This window comes from Thermobia domestica, chromosome 10, assembly GCF_964235325.1.
Source record: "Thermobia domestica chromosome 10, izTheDome1.hap1.1, whole genome shotgun sequence".
Classification (NCBI taxonomy): Eukaryota; Metazoa; Arthropoda; class Insecta; order Zygentoma; family Lepismatidae; genus Thermobia; species Thermobia domestica.
The window spans coordinates 188,416,863-188,437,697 of NC_137463.1; the positions used below are offsets into that span (position 1 = coordinate 188,416,863).

At 35.2% G+C, this 20,835-nt stretch overlaps 2 protein-coding genes across 7 annotated transcripts in view; both read right to left on the reverse strand.

Annotated features, from left to right (window-relative positions):
* Positions 1 to 4,856: 4,856 nt before the first annotated feature.
* On the reverse strand, positions 4,857 to 5,255 carry LOC145661710 (protein GVQW3-like). The gene has a single exon (XM_081727042.1). It carries the CDS (start codon positions 5,253 to 5,255, stop codon positions 4,857 to 4,859), a length of 399 nt encoding a protein of 132 aa, XP_081583168.1.
* A 5,374-nt stretch (positions 5,256 to 10,629) lies between these two features.
* LOC145662890 (protein FAM13A) overlaps positions 10,630 to 20,835 on the reverse strand; it is a 288,108-nt gene continuing 277,902 nt past the window's right edge. For all 6 annotated transcript variants that reach the window (XM_081728860.1, XM_081728862.1, XM_081728866.1 and 3 more), the window contains 3 exons: positions 19,428 to 19,643; positions 17,296 to 17,561; positions 10,630 to 15,606 (listed from right to left, as the gene is read on the reverse strand). In XM_081728860.1, coding sequence (XP_081584986.1) covers positions 15,372 to 15,606; positions 17,296 to 17,561; positions 19,428 to 19,643 — 717 coding nt within the window. In that variant the 3' untranslated portion in view covers positions 10,630 to 15,371. The remainder of the gene's footprint in view (positions 15,607 to 17,295; positions 17,562 to 19,427; positions 19,644 to 20,835) is intronic.

Genomic DNA, 20,835 nt, shown 5'->3' on the forward strand with positions numbered 1-20,835 from the left:
AGGGTTGGAAAAAATACATTAAAAAAACAACAAAACATGTGTTTAAAACATGAAAAAAGTGTTTTAAATGTCTCAAGGATGTTTTAAAACACACACGAAAAAATGTTTTCAACACTTTGAACAGTTTTAAACATGATTTTAAACATATATTTCAAAATTGGGTAATGACTTATTTGTTAAGATTTTTTGCTCTTTCAAAACAACACCGACAACGTTTGGGAGGTGATTTCTAAAACCAAGATAAGACAAAAAGTATAGACCAACTTGGGTGCAAATGCTTCCTTTCGGAGTTATAGGCTCCTGAAAACATGAAAAAAAAAAAATGAACTTTCAATGTTCATAGCTCCAAAACTATGGGACCTACCGTAGTCGGGTCAAGACTTCACTTAGGAACTAATATTTGCCCTAACCAAATATCCAAGTTTCAGAATCCACAACAATTTTTATAGGGATAGTTGGTGAGTACTTCAGATTATATGCCCGTAGCCAAACTGCCTCTATAAAAATTGTTACAAAAGTATCGCAGGATTCTGAAACATGTATTTTTGGATAGTGCAGATATTAGTTTCTAAGTGAAGTCTTGATCCGATTACGGTAGGTCCCATAGTTTTGGAGCCATGGACCTCTAACGTTCATTTTTTTCACGATTTCGGCAGCCTATAACTCCGACAGGAAGCATTTGTGCACCCAAGTTGCTCTATAGTTTTTGTCTTATCTTGGTGTCAGGAATCACCTCCCAAACGTTGTCGGTGTTGTTTTGAAACTGTTCCTATATATACACAGTATATTATATATATATATATATATATATATATATATATATATATATATATATATATATATATATATATATATATATATATATATATATATATATATATATATATATATATAGTCTATGTGATCAAAAGTATCCGGACACCCCACAAAACATACGTTTTTCATATTAGGTGCATTGTGTTGCCACCTACTGCCAGGTATTCATTATCAACGACCTCAGTAGTCATTAGACATTTGCTCCAAAATAAGTGTGTATGGGAGGACGCCGATTTTTCTCGTAGAGTGATTCGTGCCACTTAGACGTTATGTTGATTCCCTGCGCTGTTAGGCGTAGTTTCACAATAAACTTACATTCTGAAGTTGCAGGTTTTTTTTGCTGCGGACTGTATAACGATATTGTATATTTTACATGTAATCTTAAATATAATTTCTTGTATTTACGGGCAATATGTGCTATTGAAATATGCACAAGCTAGTTAGAAGAAGAAGAAGAAAATATGAAAAAAATAATTATTTTCTGATATTATTATTGATATTTGTTAACATGGTAATCTGACTATATGTGTTATTGGTCGTCATTAGAGATGCAAGGACTCGGAAAAAAACCGGCTTTTTTGGGAAAAAACTCGGTTTTTTCTGCTTTGCTTTTTTGCTTGGGAAATTTTGGGCTTTTTTTCAAAATTCTGCTTTAAATTGATAAAGCAGACTTTGTTTCGCTTCTCTATACCACAAAAAGTCATTTAATTAGTGGTTGATGCCGATAATAATATAAAACCTCGAAAATAAACCATGAATTTCGAAAAGATATTTCAAACAATTTTACTTCAACATTTTTACATTATGAATTCCAAAGGATTAACCAATGTATATAATAAAAACATTTTAACCTCCTATATACAAAAGTAAGCAGAGTTGGCAAGAACCATGGTTGTTTCTGCAAATGCCAAAAACCCGTTTTTGGGGGGAGTTTAAACCAGGTTTTTTTTTGGGTTTAAACCAGGTTTTTTGATTTAGATATTTTGCTTTATGTATTTATATTACATATCCACAGAAATAAGTTTGTTTTGCCTTGGTGTTATTATGCAACAACGGGGTTATGCTGGAAGAAGTCCCATAAGCTTAAAGAAGTCCAGTCAGTAAATTTCTTAAATTCAGAAACTCCCGCCCTAACCATCGGGAAAATCCCGTCCTTATTTTAAATGTAAAACAATAACGGGAAAATCCTGTTATTGCTTTGCATGTAAAATTTAAAGGTCAATGTATCATGATCAGTACGCTAAAACTGAGGTATTAAATTACAAATTTAGTATGTAGATATCATTGAAAGTTCAATCCATACTAATGTTGGAAGCTACGTAGGCAATCGATAAATTTTGCCAATTTCTATCAATATATTTAAGCAACCTTGGCTTCTTTATAAAACAACAGGCATGCAGAAATATATAATTTGGTTTCGTTTTGTATGTTTAGGCTTAACATCCTTACGTAATACCGAGATTATCAAGGAGAAGACTTTCGCTTAAAGTGACATCCGAACCGCTACTTGGTTTACACATGGAAGAAGGGTTGTGGTTCGACCGAGAATTGAACATGGGACACCTTGATTAAAAGGTGAAAAGGAAATAAAACTAATTCAGATGGTTTGACATGTGGAAACGTCACCATGAAGTTCACAGGATTCGCATTTTTCGTTCTTTTTATTTTTTGGTTTAAACCAGCTATTAAAAAAAAAAAAAAGCTAGTGTAAACGAGCCAACCCGTAAAGTAAAGACTTCTTTTAAAAAATATACAAATAACTAGCAAAATTGTGTGTAGTATTTTTACTTCAAAATATTCCATACCCTTTTTTGAAACAAAATAAAATTAAAATAAAACATAAGAGAAATACTTAGATTTATATGATACACTTAAAGGCTGTACATCTGAAACTTTTGGTTCTGTGTATTCTTGAAATTCTACAATTAAGTTTTTTAAACCACCATCACGGTTTACCCAGTCCTCAAGTTTTCTGAATTTTTAACAAGAGGGATTCAACATATCATTACGGAACTAACCCTCCCCCCCAAAAAAGGACTACGGAATATATTTAAGTTAAACTAAATACAACTGCACTGAGTGGTTAGCTTTTGCGCTTCTATCGGGAAGTCCGGGATTCAACCCAGCATTAGACCATTCTGACAAAGCTTTCCTTCATTCCATCTGTGAATGTAGAAATAGTGCGTGTACTGGCCGACTTCCTTTCTTATTGTTTTTAAATCGTTATTATTACAAATTATTAGCAGTGACGGTTTTGCGAGGGTTATGGGGTCGGTCTTTCGGACTGAAGCCTGTTCCCCAAAGTTGCGGAATGTCTAAAACAAACGAAATATCTATTAGTTATGCCTTTACTCATAAACTTTAAGCTCCCGTCAAATAAAAATTACGAATGTTTAGACAAACTAAACATCAGTAAGAAAAACCCCTCCCACAATACTTTTCTAAATTCGCCACTGATTCTCAGTATAAAATGATCTTCAAGGTTGTATCCGGAAGATTATTGCTAAACATATAAACGAAACAAAATATTAGTTATGCGTGTACTCATAAACTTCAAGCACCTCCGAAATAAAACTAGGACTTTGAAGAAAACCAAACAATCAGAGAAACCCCTCCCAAAATACTTTTCTAAATCCGCTACTGATTATTTGTATAAATTGGTATTCAAGGTTGTATCCGGAAAATTATTGCTAAATCATTGCACAACTACAGTATAACAGAAATGTGGAAGTACGGTTTGACGGACATATTGAAAAACGTATGCTTTGACGGATATATAGAAAAACGTAAGTTTAACTTTTGTGCTAGAAGCTAGAGTACTAAGCTCTTAGAAATGAAACACGGATGACAAACAAAATGATCTAGAGAAGGAAAAAAATGTCGATAACTCAAAAGTTAAAATAAAGTTAAATAGTCTCTAAAATTGCCCTCAAATACTACATTCTTCATGTTAGCTTTAATTCGTAAAACGTGTTCCATCCATCTTGATGGTGAATTACAGAGCTAAATATGACATTTAGGTCATGCAATTCTTATCTAATTACAGAATATACTATAAGAAAGCTATTTAGAAAGAAAAATCATGAAAATGAAAAAAAGCCAAAATTTCCAAAATTCTCTTTTTTTCCAAAAAAGCCGGCTTTTTATGTGCAAAAAACCATCGATTCAAAAAAGCCGGCTTTTTTGCATCTCTAGTCGTCATAGAAACGAAAAACATAATATATAACAGAAGATCCATCTTGTAGAATCAATATGTATGATATTTAAAAGGGGTAAATGTTTAATTCATTACGTATTATAATAAAAGGTAATACGAGGGCCATGCCGAAAGTTTTTAGTTCTGACCACAAGAAGCATCGAACTGGAACAAAACATTTACAGTTTTTCAAAGTACTCTCCACGGACACGAATACACTTTTGCATCCTTTCAAACCACTTAGAAAACTGTTCATTCCACACACTTTCGTCTATATTGTCCACAGTCTCCAAATAAGCACCAATCGCATCATCATCCGATGAAAAGCGACGTCCAAGCAAGTGTTCCTTCACTTTGGGAAATAAAAAAAAAATCACACAAGGCACACAAGTCCGGCGAATAGGGTGGATGTGGCAGCACTCTGACTCCTTCCTGGTTCAAAAAGTCTACAGTTCTTGCAGCACTGTGGGCACTTGTATTGTCATGATGCAACAGAAGATGGCCGAGTTTTGACCTTGGATGTTGGGCCTTCCATTTCTTGAACACAGTGGGAAGACAAACTGTTGAGTACCACTCAACATTCACCGTACGCCGATTGTCAAGTACAACAGTCGCAACATGTCCCTTCCGTGAGAAAAAAGACGCAACCATTTTCTTTCCAACACTCCGAGGTCTCTTCACTTTGGTTGGCCGATCTTCATTCTCACAGCACCACACTTGCGACTTCTGCTTGGTAGGCGGATCATAATGATAAATCCACGTTTCGTCACCCATGATGATGTTGTAAACATTACGACTTGCCCCTTGGTTGAATTTATTCAACATAAATTCACACCATTCTACCCTACCCTTTTTTCCCTTTCCGTGAGTAAATGGGGACCCAATGAGAACGCCTTTTCCTGAGACCCAAGTGTTCATGCATAATTGTCTGCGCTGCTGTTGGCCCAATGTTGAGAGTCGCTTCGATCTTCAGGAAAGATACATGAGGATCATCTTTCACCATTTGCCTCACAGCTTCGATGTTTTCGGGAGTCACTACAGTGTATGGCCGTCCGGAACGAGGTTCATCTTCAAGTGACGTACGTCCCCTTTTAAATTCCCAAAACCAATTTCCAACACTGGCTCGCGAAGGAGCAGATTCCCCAAAAGTATTCATCAAAGTTTTAAGGCACTGCTCCGCGGTTGAGCCCTTCTTGTAATCGTAGAAAATCATAGCGCGAAAGTCACGTCTTGACAGCTCCATGACTAACTAGACAATAGGTCACGCGGGATTCCTTATTTCTCTTATCTCTGACCATGCTATTACAGACTCATTGTTGCCATCGATGGCTGAAAGTCAAAAAATATCAGAGTGTCGAATGCAATAAACAAAATGTTGCTGTGATGTTAGATTATTGCGCTGTTAAAAACTTTCGACATGGCCTTATCAAGATGGTGTGTTTAGATTATAATTATTCGGACTGTGGGCTGAAGTGTAACCCTGAATATACTAAATAAATACATTGGTTACAACTATACGAAGTGTTTTGTGCTGTTAGAGACTTGATTTGATTTGTAAAGGTGCTAATCATGCCTCGTATGTGTGTGAACAAACAAGACAATTTTCATTACATATTTGGGGAAATTACGTTTAAGTCTAGAAAACATGCCTTAATGTCTGACACAAGGAAAACCTACTTCTTGTACTTCGGATGCAAAGTGAGAGACCAAGACCGAACTTGGGCTCTTCACGTTTGTTGTACTACGCGCTCTTCTACTCTTAATGGATGGGTGCATGGAAAACGTCGTCGTATGAAGTTTGGATTGCCCATGGTGTGGCGTGAACCTACTGACCATGCCACTGACTGTTATTTATGTTTGGTCCCACCTATTCGGAAAGGCTATACCAAAAAGAAAAAGGAGACTGGTGTACCCGGATCTACACTCAGCCAGACGCCCTATTCCACACGGTCCTGACGTGCCAATACCATATCCACCAGAAAATGTCAACATGGCTATAGATGATGATGATATGCAGGATAGAGAACAGCCCTTAACATCTCAAGATCCAGACTTTTCCACAACTTCACCTGACCGGAAACCGCATAAAGTAACACAGGCCGAATTAAATGAACTAATCAGGGACTTTAGAACTTCCCAAATACAAAGCCAAATTGTTGGCCTCACGGCTGCAACACTGGAATTACCTCGCGAATGATGTGAAGGTAACAACTTTTCGCTACAGACATAAAGAATTTGTTTCATTTTTCAAAACACAAGGGCAGCTGACTGTATGCCATGACATTGAAGGACTCTTTGCAGCAAGACCGCGGAATGGAGACTTTTCATTGATTCTTCCAAATTTCTCTTAAAGCAGTTTTACTGCACAGTGGCAACGTTCATCAATTGCCTGTTGTGTATGCAATTGATGTTCAAGAAACTTATGAAAACATGAAAGAAATTCTTAGGTTACTGTATTATGATAGATATGGGTGGCAAATTTGCGGTGATTTCAAGGTTATTACTATTCTGCTGGTCTTACAAAAGGGTTACACAAAGTTTTGCTGCTTTTTATGTGAATGGGACAGTCGTGCTAGAGATTTACGTTATAAGAAAAAAAGACTGGCCTGTACGTTTATAATACACACCTAGTAAGAAAACTGTTTCTTCACAACCTCTTGTAGATCCTATGAAGATATTGCTTCCGCCACTCCACATTCAACTGGGACTGATAAAGAATTTTGTGGAGACTTTGAACAAAGATGGGCCGGCATTTAAGTACTTGTCGCAAATCCCCACGCCTAAGTTTTGAAAAAAATAAAAGAAGGGGTATTCATTGGACCACAGGTGCGTCTTCTGCTGCGTGATCTCAATTTGAACAGACACTTAGTGTTGAGGAGCAAGCAGCATGGAATGCATTTCGAGAAGTGTGTCGTAGTTTTCTCGGGAACAGGAGAGCAGAGAACTACGAAGAACTTGTGGACAATCTTCTGTCATCTTACGAGAAGATTGGGTGTAGAATGTCTCTAAAACTGCATATTCTCCATTCTCATTTGAATTTCTTTAGTGGCAATGTGGTGTTGTCAGCGACGAGCATGGGGAGCGCTTTCATCAGTAAATTGCGACAATGGAAAGAAGATACAAAGGGAAGGGAAATGTAGCGATGTTAGCTGATTTCTGTTGGAGTATCAGGAATGAAGGAACAGAAGTGCGTTACAAACGACAAGCTAAAAAATCCAGGAATTAAAGAAGGTAAGCCTAGTAATTCAATATTTGTAGTTTTTTGCTTGTAATGTTTAAGGGCTCTATTTCAGTAAGAAAACAGCTAATTTATCCTGTACAACAAACCAAGCGTGTAGTCAGTAACAATACTATATTTATGCCAGTCATAACGTATAAAAGGATGCAGGACGTTAGAATTGAAGGGACCCAACAAAATTACTAAGCTTTTTCATCATATAACAGCAATTTTAGGTAGGACCAGGGGGACCTAGTTCCCCTTGACCCTCTGGCCCAGCCATAACGTATAAGGGAATGCAGGACGTTAGAAAGGAAGGGACCCAACGATATTACTAAGATTTTTCGTCAAATACCAGCAATTTTACGTAGGACCAAGGAGGCCTAGTCCCCCTCTGGGCCAGCCATAACCTATAAGGGGATGCAGGACGTTAGAAAGGAAGGGACCCAACGATATTACTAAGATTTTTCGTCAAATAACACCAATTTTACGTAGGACCAGGGGGGTCTAGTCCCCCTAAATTATAATTTAGGGGGACTAGACCCCATTGACCCGTCTGGTTATCGACCTATGTTGCGGGTATATTTTTCCACCAATAGTGACATATATTGGACTGTGACGTTGCCAGACCTTGAACAGGGTTGCCACATATATAAGTATGGGAACGCTTAGATATACCCCCCAGCCTGTTACGCCCAAACGCGAGCAAATCGGACTTCCTAAATTTAATTTTCGTATTCAGCACCTCCAAATTAGTTAAGAGCGGCTGTTTTCATTTATGTAACAGAAAAATAAGTTAAAATTTGTAGAACAGTGTAATCAGGGGTGATCCAGGACGGACTTCTGGGGGTGGGGCGGTGGGTTAATACCGCTACTTAGAGCTACTCTTAAGAGCTTCAAACTCTCGGATGGGTTTTATTTATACATAAAATAAGAAAATTTGCTTTTCTTATATGTATTCAACTGAAAAGTGAATACTCCAAAATCACAATGTAAATAGAACTTCGAATGACAAGTGGGAAGAAACTGGAGTGACCCTGAATATCGCTGAATAGTCTATGCTTGAAATCGATTTCAACATCAGAGATAGATGTTATACCTTAAATCTTTCATACAGTACTAAGAGTTGGTACAGCTCACAGAACAGCTGGGTTATCTAACAAATGCCGGATTTTCTTTAGCACATGTCTTGAGTTTCATTCACACCATCCTTGGGAGCTTTGTTGATAGTTGTGGAAAAAGCTGTTACGCTTAACGTATAATTGATGAAATGGCAATGTGAATAAATTCGGACGAACTCCCTTGAGATGTTGATCATAAGCTCACATGACCTGGATTCTGTTAGTTGTTAAAAATTGTGTAATTCTGTCAAAACTAGTGTTAAAAATAAAACTATTGCAGAGGATCAATAATTTACGGTTTTACACAATCGTGATTATATATTCAATCTTAGTCTCACGAAGATAGTTCTATTCAAGTAGTCAGAACATTTGTTCATTAATCTATAGATCATACACATTTATTCTCTTTGGAGTTTCTTTATGGATCTTGCAGAGATTAGAATACAAAGTAGAAACTGGATGCAGTTAGCTAAGGATAGAAGTCAGTGGAGAGCTTTTGTGAACGCGGCATTGAACCTCCGGGTTTCATAGGCCATCGAGTTAATTTCTTTATGTATCTTGACATATCAAGAATTTTCTGGAACCTTTAATTCTTGCCATTCTATATTTCTACGTTTATTCAATCTTTTGGAAATCTTGTTTATTTTACAGTCCAACAGAGTATATGTCTTAACCACATCATGTAACGCCATGTGCATTATTTAGTCAACAAGATGTAAAGGCCCCTCGCACCAGAGGTGAACCTCTACCATTAAGCCACCGTGTCCTTTTTGTTATTAAGGAAAGTAGTTGATTTGTTTCACCAAGAAGTCGTTGTAGAAACATTGTCGAGTTTGGCTGTATTTGAAAACCGAGTACGGTATCACATTTTAGCGATTCACCAGAATTTAGAATTTACATTTCTGGACTTTCGGCATCTAAGGCCATTTACCCTTCACGTTTTTGAGGGATGACGTCACTCGGCGAGGACACAATCCGGGGAAAGGGAAGCGGCCTGGGACCTATAAGTTAGGTACCACCCCGGCATTTGCCTGGTGTGAATGAGGAAAACTCAGGAAAACCTCACTCAGGGTGACTGGCCTGAAAAAGCGTTTTACACTTTTTCGGCCGAGTGGCCCCATCGGAAATCGAACCCGGGACCGCTCGCACCGAAGGCGAGAGTAGCGATTCACCAGTTTAGAAGACCTGTACAGATATTTTCTACAGCTTACCCTTACATCCTAAGATTGAAATAATTACCAAGTAGCACCGTTCTACGTTCAATATTCTTAAAGCAGAAAATAGCACATACAAGCGTCTTTTAATGATATAAACGTAGGAATTTTCGGTCCTAAAATAGAACTAGGATCACAGATACTTCCTTTATACATATTAACGTTGCGTATCTGGAATCCCTTTTAATTACATATGAAGTGGTTTCGTAATTTGAATACTGTTTATTGATTGTATTTGCCAAAGCATACTAATTCAGGCTTTTCTTTTCTTTCTAGACACACACACACATTCAGGTTTCTCCATGTGCTGTCTCCTAATTTGAGGATTCATCATCCTTCTTTGATCCTCTGAAGAAAAGACTGCTCGATGAAGTAATGGTTTTATAACACAAAGCTTTACGTGAGTTATATCTTAAAACTATTTCAGAACAGGGTTTGTCAAAGGTATTTTTAAAAAGGCATGTTCTGTGGCCTTCTGATAAAACCTTTTCATTTCATGCAAGAAAACAAGATTTCTAGAACTTTCTTTGTTTCTGATCCTACTTCCAGTTCAGTAGTATTTAATTCTGAGATTATGAACTTGCATATTTTGTTTGAATATGTTCAACCGAATTTGATCTAAACTCATTGATTTTTACGAAGCAGCCTAACAAATTCTTGACAAAAATGCAATTTACTCCATGACGTACAAGAATTAGTGACTCCTTTTTCTGAAACAGCTTTAAAATCTTCAAGTTGTACTGACATATCGACTACAAAATGCGACTGGCTGAGAGTTCTTAAAATATAATCTTAACTCTTTCAGCAGCTGAGATCAAGGCCAACTACTATTTCAACAAAAATTGACTCCATAAAAATATGACTTGTATATATATATTTATTTTTGATTGGAAAGCAGATGTATTTTTAAAAGTAGGAACCTTCCTATTAAAAAGTAGGAAAATTAAGAGAACCTGAATCTCTCAAATAGTCAATTAAGAACCTGATACGAGTGAATTTCCAATTCAAATTGGATTGTACCCTTTATTAAGTGAAAAATCAAAGGAATGCGTAATAAAACAAAACTTATTTTTATAAGCATCGTTTATTACTGTGCCAATTTTTTTTCGTCCCATCCTTTATAACAGATATCTACTATATAAATTTGAATTTTGAACATACGTGTACATTATTTATATGTAACATGAAAGAAAAAAAATATATATGTGTGTATAGAATCACTGCCCTTCTGCTCTTAATTCATTTTAAAGAAGAAAAAACTATTTCCCTTGAACAGAATTTTCCATATGAACAGAAAACCTGCCTTAAGTTCTTAACCTCACGTCCTCAACTACCTATGGTATACATCTTATAAACTACCAGGTAATACCAAACAGCTAGCATCAGTTAAACAGTCTTTTAGTACTTAACAAGTACTCGTTTTAATACAATATTTTTCCATGACCATACCAAGATTCTTGGTATACAATAACTTGGTACAAGACAAAAAAGAAATTAAACACAAACTTCTCACCATAAAAATAGGTCTCACTAAGTCTGCTCATAACGAAACCACACTCAATCGACTTTGTACTTTTTTCTGAACCATTCTCAAAAGCCCACCACTACTACTCTCACCAAACAACCCACTTTTTCGCACAGTGATCAGGTACTAACAGTTTTCTCTTATCTAATAGAGGAACTCGTCCAAAAATCCATTTAAATATATTCATTTATTATTTATAGATATATATTTTTAAGATATATATATATATATTTATTTTTTTTTTTAAAGTGTTAACTAAACCAACCGTATGCATGCACTCGATGACGCAAACATTACTTGATAGTGAGAGAGGTACATACACGTAATAATAAATCGCGAAGTTTTTCTCCTGCACTTTAAAAAAAAAAAAAAAAAAAAAAAACAACTGAGTTTTTTTAATGCTGTAATCTACAGCGTTTTATTTCTTTTAGATACACAAACACGAAAAAAAATCCATTATATTTCGCACTAAGGGCTTGTGAATTCAAAGAAAATCATCCTCTTAGCAAATATGTTCTATTTATATCTTACACAGCATGTAACTGTTCTTCAAAGGACGTGTTGTATTATATTTAATGAAAAAACGTACAAAAAAGATAAAAGTATATTATACCAGAGCTTACGCCACAAAAAAGTATACTCTGTATAATCATTCATCACACACAAAAAACAAAAATTATACATATATACAGTATCGCAAATGTGCAGAGAAACATTCACACATTATTAAGTTTCTTTGATCATACATACTTAGAGGAGACAAAAGCTTACTAATTTCCACAGTCGCTCCCATTAGAAATTATTTTATAAATAAGTTATTAAAAATAAAATGAAATGACTTTTGTTTCGATTAACAATTCGATGGTATTAGTGCACAAACAATGTGGAAGGCTAAGCATTTTTTCTATCATTTTCATCTAATTTTAAACGTATCTAATGTTAACACTAATGTCATATACTCATTCATGTCTTATAATTTTGACTGTCTGCAGTGACTAATGAGCTAATGTTTAGACACACAATGTCTATACACTAAATCATCGATATTATTCACTATTTACCACACAAATATTTAACGAGAGCTGCGAAATTATAAATTAAATTTTTGAGTAAAATTTTGTTCTTTCCTAAGAAATAGATTTCAATAATTTTATCACTTCTGGAGGGAGTTTGTTTACTAGTGAGTAAACTTAAAACCATCTACAAACATGCTGATTTCAGAATTCTATGAATATCAAGTTTATTCCTCTTTCTCTCTCTTTCACATCACACCACACATACACATATATATCTCATACATACGTAACTACACTTATTTTCCATGAGAATACAAACTTGACCTGAACAATATGGAATGTTCGATGTTCATAAAACTTAGGGAATAAAAAATAATTGTTAGACTACATTTTGGAAGCGAAAACAAGAACAATTCCTAAAACCTGACAAGAATCAAGTCCCACTCAGGTTTGAAAACAGTTTGTTTTCTAACTATATCGTATAATAACTAATAATTTCCTCGTATTTGTACGGTATTTTCATTTAAAATCGTACAATATTGCTAGTACTTTTTCCAAATTTGGCCGATTTTTTAAAATATCATCTCGAAATATCTGAAGGTAAATAGTAAATAAAAGCATAACGAGTTGTATAGATATGATGGAACCAGTCACTGGAAATGTGCTATAATACATTATTACTCTAAGTTTTCTTTACTAGAGTGAAATATGTGACTTAACGTTATTTCAACAACCAAAGTGATCTACACTAAAAGCAGCTGGCTACGGGAAGTACAACAAGCTGAAAGCTGCTTCTTCAAGCCTGCAGAATCACGACGACTATAATAATAGTTAGCATCTAGATAAATGTTAATTTCGAGACAAAATTTCTCCTGCACTCTACAAAAAACTACCTGCACTAGCAACATGATAGCCAGCTGCTTTCTTGTGAACATCAGCATTTAACAAACTTTTGTTATTTATTACTATCAACCTTTTTTTAATTATTATTTTCGTTAAAGACAAACAAAACGCATAGGATATTGTAGACAAATAACACACAACAAAAAAAGACTGTGGAATCACATGCTACACCTAAACTAACCAACGATATTGAAGTCTACTACAAGCACTCTGTTTTTCTTGTAAACTCCCCTACATATCACAGATAGTCTATCAGCATTTAAACCTGAGGACAGAACAAACACTATTTAATATGTATAGCATCGTATATAAACAAATCTTTAAATCATCATCTCTTCAAATAATAATTATTATTATAATAAAAAGAAGTCTGGGAAAATCTTCCTTTAAAGACTAGGATCAACATGCTAGAACCTTTTTTTTTTAAAAAAAAAAAAAAAAAAATCTCATTACTAGAATATTTATATTGAAGTTTTAAAGCAAAAATACTTTTTCTTGTTAACATAATGACCAGAACACTTTATATTATATATATATAATATGTGTATAATTAATATATTCAAGTTTATGTACATATAATCTCTGTACTTCTCATATAGCAACATGGACACTTTGTGTAAATGTTAGCATCTTTTACAACAACTATACATAAAAACGTGTTAAGTAATTTAAAAGTGCGGGGACAGTAGTTCTTAAAATAATAATATTACCTACGTAAGTAGCTTTTCTCTTAACTTTTTATAGCTTGAGAGTATAGAAAACAAGGAAGGTGACTTTCAATCACTGGGAATAGTTACTATAATTGTCAAGCAATATTCACGTTTGAATCTTCAAAAATATTTGCAAATAAATATGCATTTCAAGTCTTGCTGTTAAATATTACAAACGTGTATTTCATAGTCCAACAATACCTAAATACAGAGTATAGATATTTTGGAAGACGAAATGCGCGTTCTCGATACGTACAAAACAACTTTGATGATATAAAAAGCAAAAATAATTAAGAACTAAACTCGAATTAAAGCCCCAATTCTTTAAAGTTTTCAAGTTAGTTCATTCTAACTCCGATGGCCAAGTTACAATATTCCCCAGTATGCCATTTAGTAAAACTTTTCCACACTACAAATTTAGATCCACATGTCAGTAATAAAAAAAATTGCTTTGGTTTAATTGAGCTTATTTTTGCTAATGATTCGACATGTGGAAACCAACACTTGCAACATTAAAAAAAAGTTCGATCGATTCCTAATACTGAATAACAAAATTCTATCATCTCTTGCAACATTATCTGTGCACAAGAACAAATTTATATAGCAATTCTTATAAAGACTGTTCAATATTTAGAACAAATAAACTCCTTGCTTAAAAAAAATGATAGTTTGGTTTATTTAATACCATCTGGGGATTCTCATATTTGTTACTAGAAGTTTTCTTAGTTTCTTTTCTCATTTAAATAATGCAAAAAAAAAAAAAAAAAAAAAGAAAAAAGTCAATTTTTAAATACCCAAATAACAGAGACGAAGAGATATCTGCGCCTCTGCCTTAGTTTTAACTTGGTTTTACAGCTTTTTTTTTCTCTCTCTCTTTTTTTAAATAAAGAAAATGTTGTAATCAGCCTTTTTCTATGTTAAGTTCCCTCATTCTATTAATCTATTGAAAATGTTAAAATAAAGAAAAAAGTCCTTTGGCTTAAGGTTTAAATTTGGTGAAAAATATATTGTACTGCAACTCAGTCTCTTAAGATATTTACTAAAACATACATATTCATCTCTTTCTACAAACGCACCAATTTTCAAATCACCTGCTTTTACAGCAGAACGACTTATCCCTAACTTTCCACATAGCAAGTACTTCAAATTATTACCGATGAAGCATCTTCACTGTATTTATGTGTGTCGTATCACATATTCGCTTCAATCTTTCACACTATACTAAGCTGAGCACTGGTAGTCAAAATAATAAATCTTTTCCAGATTACAAATACTCACTCAACCATCAAAGCTAGCAATCTGAAATAAGATATTAAACCTTTAAAATTAATGCATTAAACTTTTCCATCTCTTGTATGTAATAAACGCAAGTCTGTAGTAAATATTCATACAATTTCGCTCTGTATCGCGCTAAACCAATATATATGTTACATCATAGCAATATCCCTTTTAAAGGACTCAAGCCATTATATGTTTCTTGGTACAATATAAGCAGTAAAGTACCCTGAAAATATACGATTCTTATACAAGAAACATTCAGGAGATAAGAGCACCGACTACAGTCGGGCTTCTTTAATCATGATGTCTACCCTGAGAACAATTTCACAAGGTAAACATAAGCTTGAAATCAGAAAATCTTGGCAGGTTTCTCGTTCAGACGCCACCACAATTTCCAATTGTTCCATGTTTTGCAAGCAGAGCTTCCAGTAACCGAAGTTTGGCCTTTGCCTGTTTATATTGTGTGTAGATACCCTCCACGGGAGTTCTATCATCCTTCTGAGCCTTCTTGCCAGTGACTCGCTGGAAATCATCTTCAAATTCCTTTAGCGATCTGCGAAGTCGCCTCTTCTCTTCTCGCGTCTCTCTCTGTTGGCTAAGTAATTCAGACCTAAAATCAAATACGTGTGAATAATAAATTAGAAAACTTTACTTCCCTTATTTATAAGAGGAATGCGATTGAGTTGTATTAAATAGTTTACATCAACAGCTAAAGATTCGACGTTAACACAATGTATCACGTAAGCTTGTAATGTTATTTACAATACCATTCCCTTCCAAACCTATCCCTTCGTTGTTATTACGGATACACAGAATTAAGTAATTGCTATTGGCAATCAGATATACATCGCCAAACACCATAAACTGGAGAAAAAATTAACTTGAGCTAATGTAATGAAATAATGATTTTTGCAAATAGTTAAATATAAATACTTCAAAAAGTGTTAACAAAGTAATAACTCATTTTTGTTTGAGACTTCAAAGTTAATTATCACAAGAATACATTAAAATCCTTCTACTCATTCTTCAAAATTAACGCAAAAGAAGTTAAAAAGATGCGGAAATAATATAAGAGTAGCACTCAAACTATGACTTCTTTCTGACATGCCATAACCACACATACTAAATAATGGGCTACGTAGACTGTAAGTAGAAGTATTGACAACATAGTACCATAGTACACACGTACGATTGAATGTACATTTACGGCCTTCGATATAATCTTCTGCATTATCCTGCACTGTTTCCGAATCCGTGGTAGTAGTCATATGTTTTCGTTGATCTTGGCAATGGACCACTCTACGGCGTGTAACAAAGACGATATATCTGGAAATCTGATGTCTCGGAGTGGTTCTTTCAACTGTGGAAATAAGTCTGAATCGCAAGGGAGTCTACCGAAACTTGTGGTTGTTCCAAGATCTTCCAATGCTACTTTGCCAACAACTGTCATTGTACCCACTACGTTACAACAAGCGTTTCTCCTTCAGAATGTAACACAATTTGATGACTAAATTTAACTTCCACGAATACCTCACGGACATTTCTGTGGTTATTAATTTCAAGACGACCTCGCACTAGCCCTACTTGCTCTCTGGAACAGACGGACTATGGGTCTTGTCTACTGACTCCTCCCAGCCTGAAGGAAGCACCCTGACCCATCATACACTCCTCCAATACGGGAGTGCAACATTGCTACACGTTTTCTGCAACTTTTCATGACAATGACTCCATAAACATGCCTTAGGGCATCATACACAACATAGGCTACTTCAGTCACATGCAGAAGTAACACAACTACTAGTTTTACTGATTACTTTGGTACTGCACATTTTGACAATGGTTCAAACTACTAATTTCCAGATCTTCACCGCACATAATCACGCGTATAGTCTCCTCCCAACAGTCTCTCCAGTACTTCCTTTACAACCTACGTATACTAAACAAGAGCACTAAATACTGTACATATACGTATTACGAAGTTTGACTCCCCAATTTCCACTTGAGTTGAAAATCGAAAATATTACTTCGTACGTGATTAGATTTGGTTAAGACTTATATATGTTCAAAATTTGGTAGCTCTATGGGAAAAGTTGGACACAAACACACATTATTTTATTTATTTATTTATTATTATTATTATGGATGAACGGTGTTTCGTAATCAAATTTCTTAGTTTTTCTTAACAAAATTTTAAAAAAATAATAAAGAACAGTGATAGGACTGCTTTCTCCTTAACTAGAACTAGAGAAATTTGAAACTTTCGAAACAAGTAAGTAAAATAATCCTACAAATTACTTACAGTGGAAGAGCATGCAGATTTTCTCCTATTTCGCTTCCCTTCCTTTGACGCTTGAGGTCAGGAAGATCCACTTCACTTGAAGATGCATTCAGCAAAGGCACCAGATCCACTGAATTTCTTTCGGCCACAGCAGGTGAGGGCGCGGCAGCGCCTGAAGAACTGTCTGATGGAGAATGAAGTTGATGCTGGGGTGAAGCCTGGGTGAAATCCATTGCCTCATGTTCCAAAATGGTTGCCAGCTCAGTAACACTATCCTTTAGCTTAGACTGCGAAACAAAACAGAAAAGAAAGAAAAATAAATAAATAAGTCGGTGTTTATACAATTTGATCACAACATAATCACAACACTAAAAGAACATAATGAAACTTTTCAACTTTTCGCTCAAGCACTTCATCAGGTAGAAGTGAAATAAGAAAGAAAAAACTGAAAAATTAAAAACAAATTGGGATGAAAGGTCATGTGATAGTCTTTACCAGACTAGGAAGATTAGTTTAATGGAGGGAGGGAAGGGGGACGATAAACTCAATGTGACGAGCTAGCAAGTAAAAGTGCACGAGAGGAAAGAAATAAATGAAGATAAAAGATTTACCTTCAAATAAGGAAAAAAGAATTGAAAAATGGAAAGTAACGCAAAGATAATTCTAACAATATTACGTTTCTAGTGTTATGATTATGCCTTCACTAGTTTATTCTATTATTTAGAAAGTAGTATCAGCAATAAATAAATAAATACTTATCTCATCTACCACTATGGAACCGCCAACAAGAAACAGATTTTAAACAATTTAACTATAAAGACTTTACTTCTATTTTTTGCTACTCTCATATATTTTTAATTTCTGATGAAAATTAATTGAAATCATACATGCCAATGCAACATGAAATTTTAATTTTTTTGATTGTATTATTTTCATCCTTATCGAATTCGACGAGATACAGACTGTATAAATATGAAAAACTTTGCTAACAACTTTTAAATACAACATAGATACAACAATGTGAGTCATATAGCAATCCAAGAGGAAAAACTGGAAGGATGCACACATTCTTTTGTATAAGATTTAAGAAATTTCATCAATCAGTATATAAAATTACTTGATTTAATGACATGCATATTCAACATTCATTTAAAAATGTTTACGCGAAAAGCACCAACGGAGTTTAGCAATTTTGATGAATAGGAGAGTCATTTAGACTTAAGTGGCAACATGACGGTAATCCAGTGAATGGTGCCACCCGGCGTCCTCACGTCCAAGAAAAGTCAAACAAGAGCAAGCAATCGTTTTTGCCATGATAATAGTGTCCCACGATCACAAAGACACTATCCTCTCTTTACCAAGTGCCTCCAAAGGTTACCGTAAACGCCTCGTATCTAAGTCATCATTTGCGGTCCGCATTGGTACGCAAACATCCACACCTGCAATCTGGAGCAATTCTACTTCACAACATCAGATGTCATACTAACCATGCAGTTGGGATTGGGAGGTACTGGATCATCTGCCATATTCTCCCGACATAATCCACTGAGATTTTGAACTGTTTCCCAAAATAAAAGAACCACTTCGGGAATAACGCTTCAATCATATTCCCAGCATTTTATTCGCGTTTTCTTAGGGTGCTCTCTCGAAACCCTCTCACAAACGTGGGCTGTCTACGGTATCCACTATCGATCAGATATCTGGGAACTTATTCATGAGGCAGGTTGGTAGTACTACATCGAAGAACGAACAATGTTCAAGTGAGTAACATTTCATTTTCATTTCCCACCAGGTAATTTACTTCAATCTATACGACTCCCATACAAAAAACATGTTACTTTATAATGAAGCGCGGGAAAATAAAACTGCAGCAAAAAAGTGCGTTATTAGAAGAGAGAGTGAGTTCAATGAGTTTGCTACGTAAATCGAGACAATGGACTTCACACTTGCAGTCGGAAAATGTTTTAAATGACCGAAGGATACATAAAAAAAGAAAGGAAGAGGGAAGGGGAGAATAGTAGCTCATTTCTAATTAAGAGATTATTATCTAGAAACAGCGTAGGCAGATAAAGATTGAAGATAAATTTAACTTTCATTACGTAAGTCTCATTAAAGTTTAAGATTAAATTCAGGCTTCTACCATAAACACTTACCGATCCGCTGCGCACTACTAAACGCTTCAGTGCACGGTAGCGATCATACAACGGTCGAACCAGATCACGATCCTCTCGAGAAGTTGGGCGTCCGTGAATGTTTTCCAACAAAAGAAGACTTTTTTGAACAGCAACTTTTTCTTCCAGCAACTGATCGCGAGTCAGTTCTTCCAAATTCTCTGGTCGACCAGCTAAACGGCGTTTCTCGTTCAGCCGCTGGAATAATGAAAGAAAATAAGCGTTAAGAAACATGACTATACACAACTAACTTATATTTAAATGTACCAACATATACATGTAAAGAAAAGGTCACCTAAATAGTTTTCTGATCGGTTTATATTTTTTCTTTAAATTAATCCATGAGCCAATATACCAAAGCCACGTACAAAACAATAATAGTACTTCGCTGAATTTATGCTTTCCACATTTTTCACAACCACGCAAAAACAATCACTATTGAGAAAAGTCCGTGGGGAAAAGATTATACGCTATTCCAAACCGATATTGAAGCATCATAACAGTCAAAAAGATCTTCTAGATCGCATCAGGTTTCAGAATGAACACATTTAAGGAAAATGCGCATAATTCCGTACGAACAGGTTAAATGCTGAATCGTGTATAGCGAACCGAAATTCAGCACTTTTGCTAATTATAAATATGGGATACATGCACACTGAATACTTAAATAAATAAACCATTATCTTGTATCTGGGAGAAAAACTTTCCCTTAAGGTTTCCTTGTTCTCTGGCAACTTTTTGAAATTATCTACTTTGCTGCTAGACTCTTAGTCCCTTAAGAAAAGGAGATTCTATAGAAAGAAAGGAACCCATCTAAAGGTTTCCAATCCAGCAGTAAAGTAGAGGACTTTCAAAAAATTGCCACAGAGCAACGAAACTGCAAGGAAAAGTTTTCTCCTCAGATGCAAGGTAAAGTATCTATCTCGGAATCGAATAAGTTTATTTTTCTATTTGTGCAAACTCTGTTCTTCGTGGTAATTTCCTCTGTTTTTGCTTTTACATTTCCCATATTTAGGAAGCATCATGCAAAAGAGATATCTAAATGGCTTTACTTAGTATGGCAATTGCCACTCCTGCAAATAATAGTTTACGATTTGCAGTGAAGTCCTACATAACGGGAAATTATTCTTATATAAGGACTGGATAAAAAGTAATGGCAACATTGTAGTAACTCCTACCTGCTTTATACACAGAACAATACCTGTTACCATCTTTAAAACATGTGGACGGAGTCGTACATGGTCAGCGCGTCAATCTTCGTCAATGTCCCGCAGGAACCGTCATATGACATGACTGGCTGCTTCTCTTCTCTCCTAGTGCTTCAAAGTGATTCCTTCATTTTGGAGAAAATATTGCGAAACACTGTTGTGTATTGCGCCCACGTGCCACT

Coding starts and splice junctions, on each gene's coding strand:
- LOC145661710 (XM_081727042.1), bottom strand. CDS start 5,255: ATGGAGCTGTCAAGACGTGACTTTCGCGCTATGATTTTCTACGATTAC.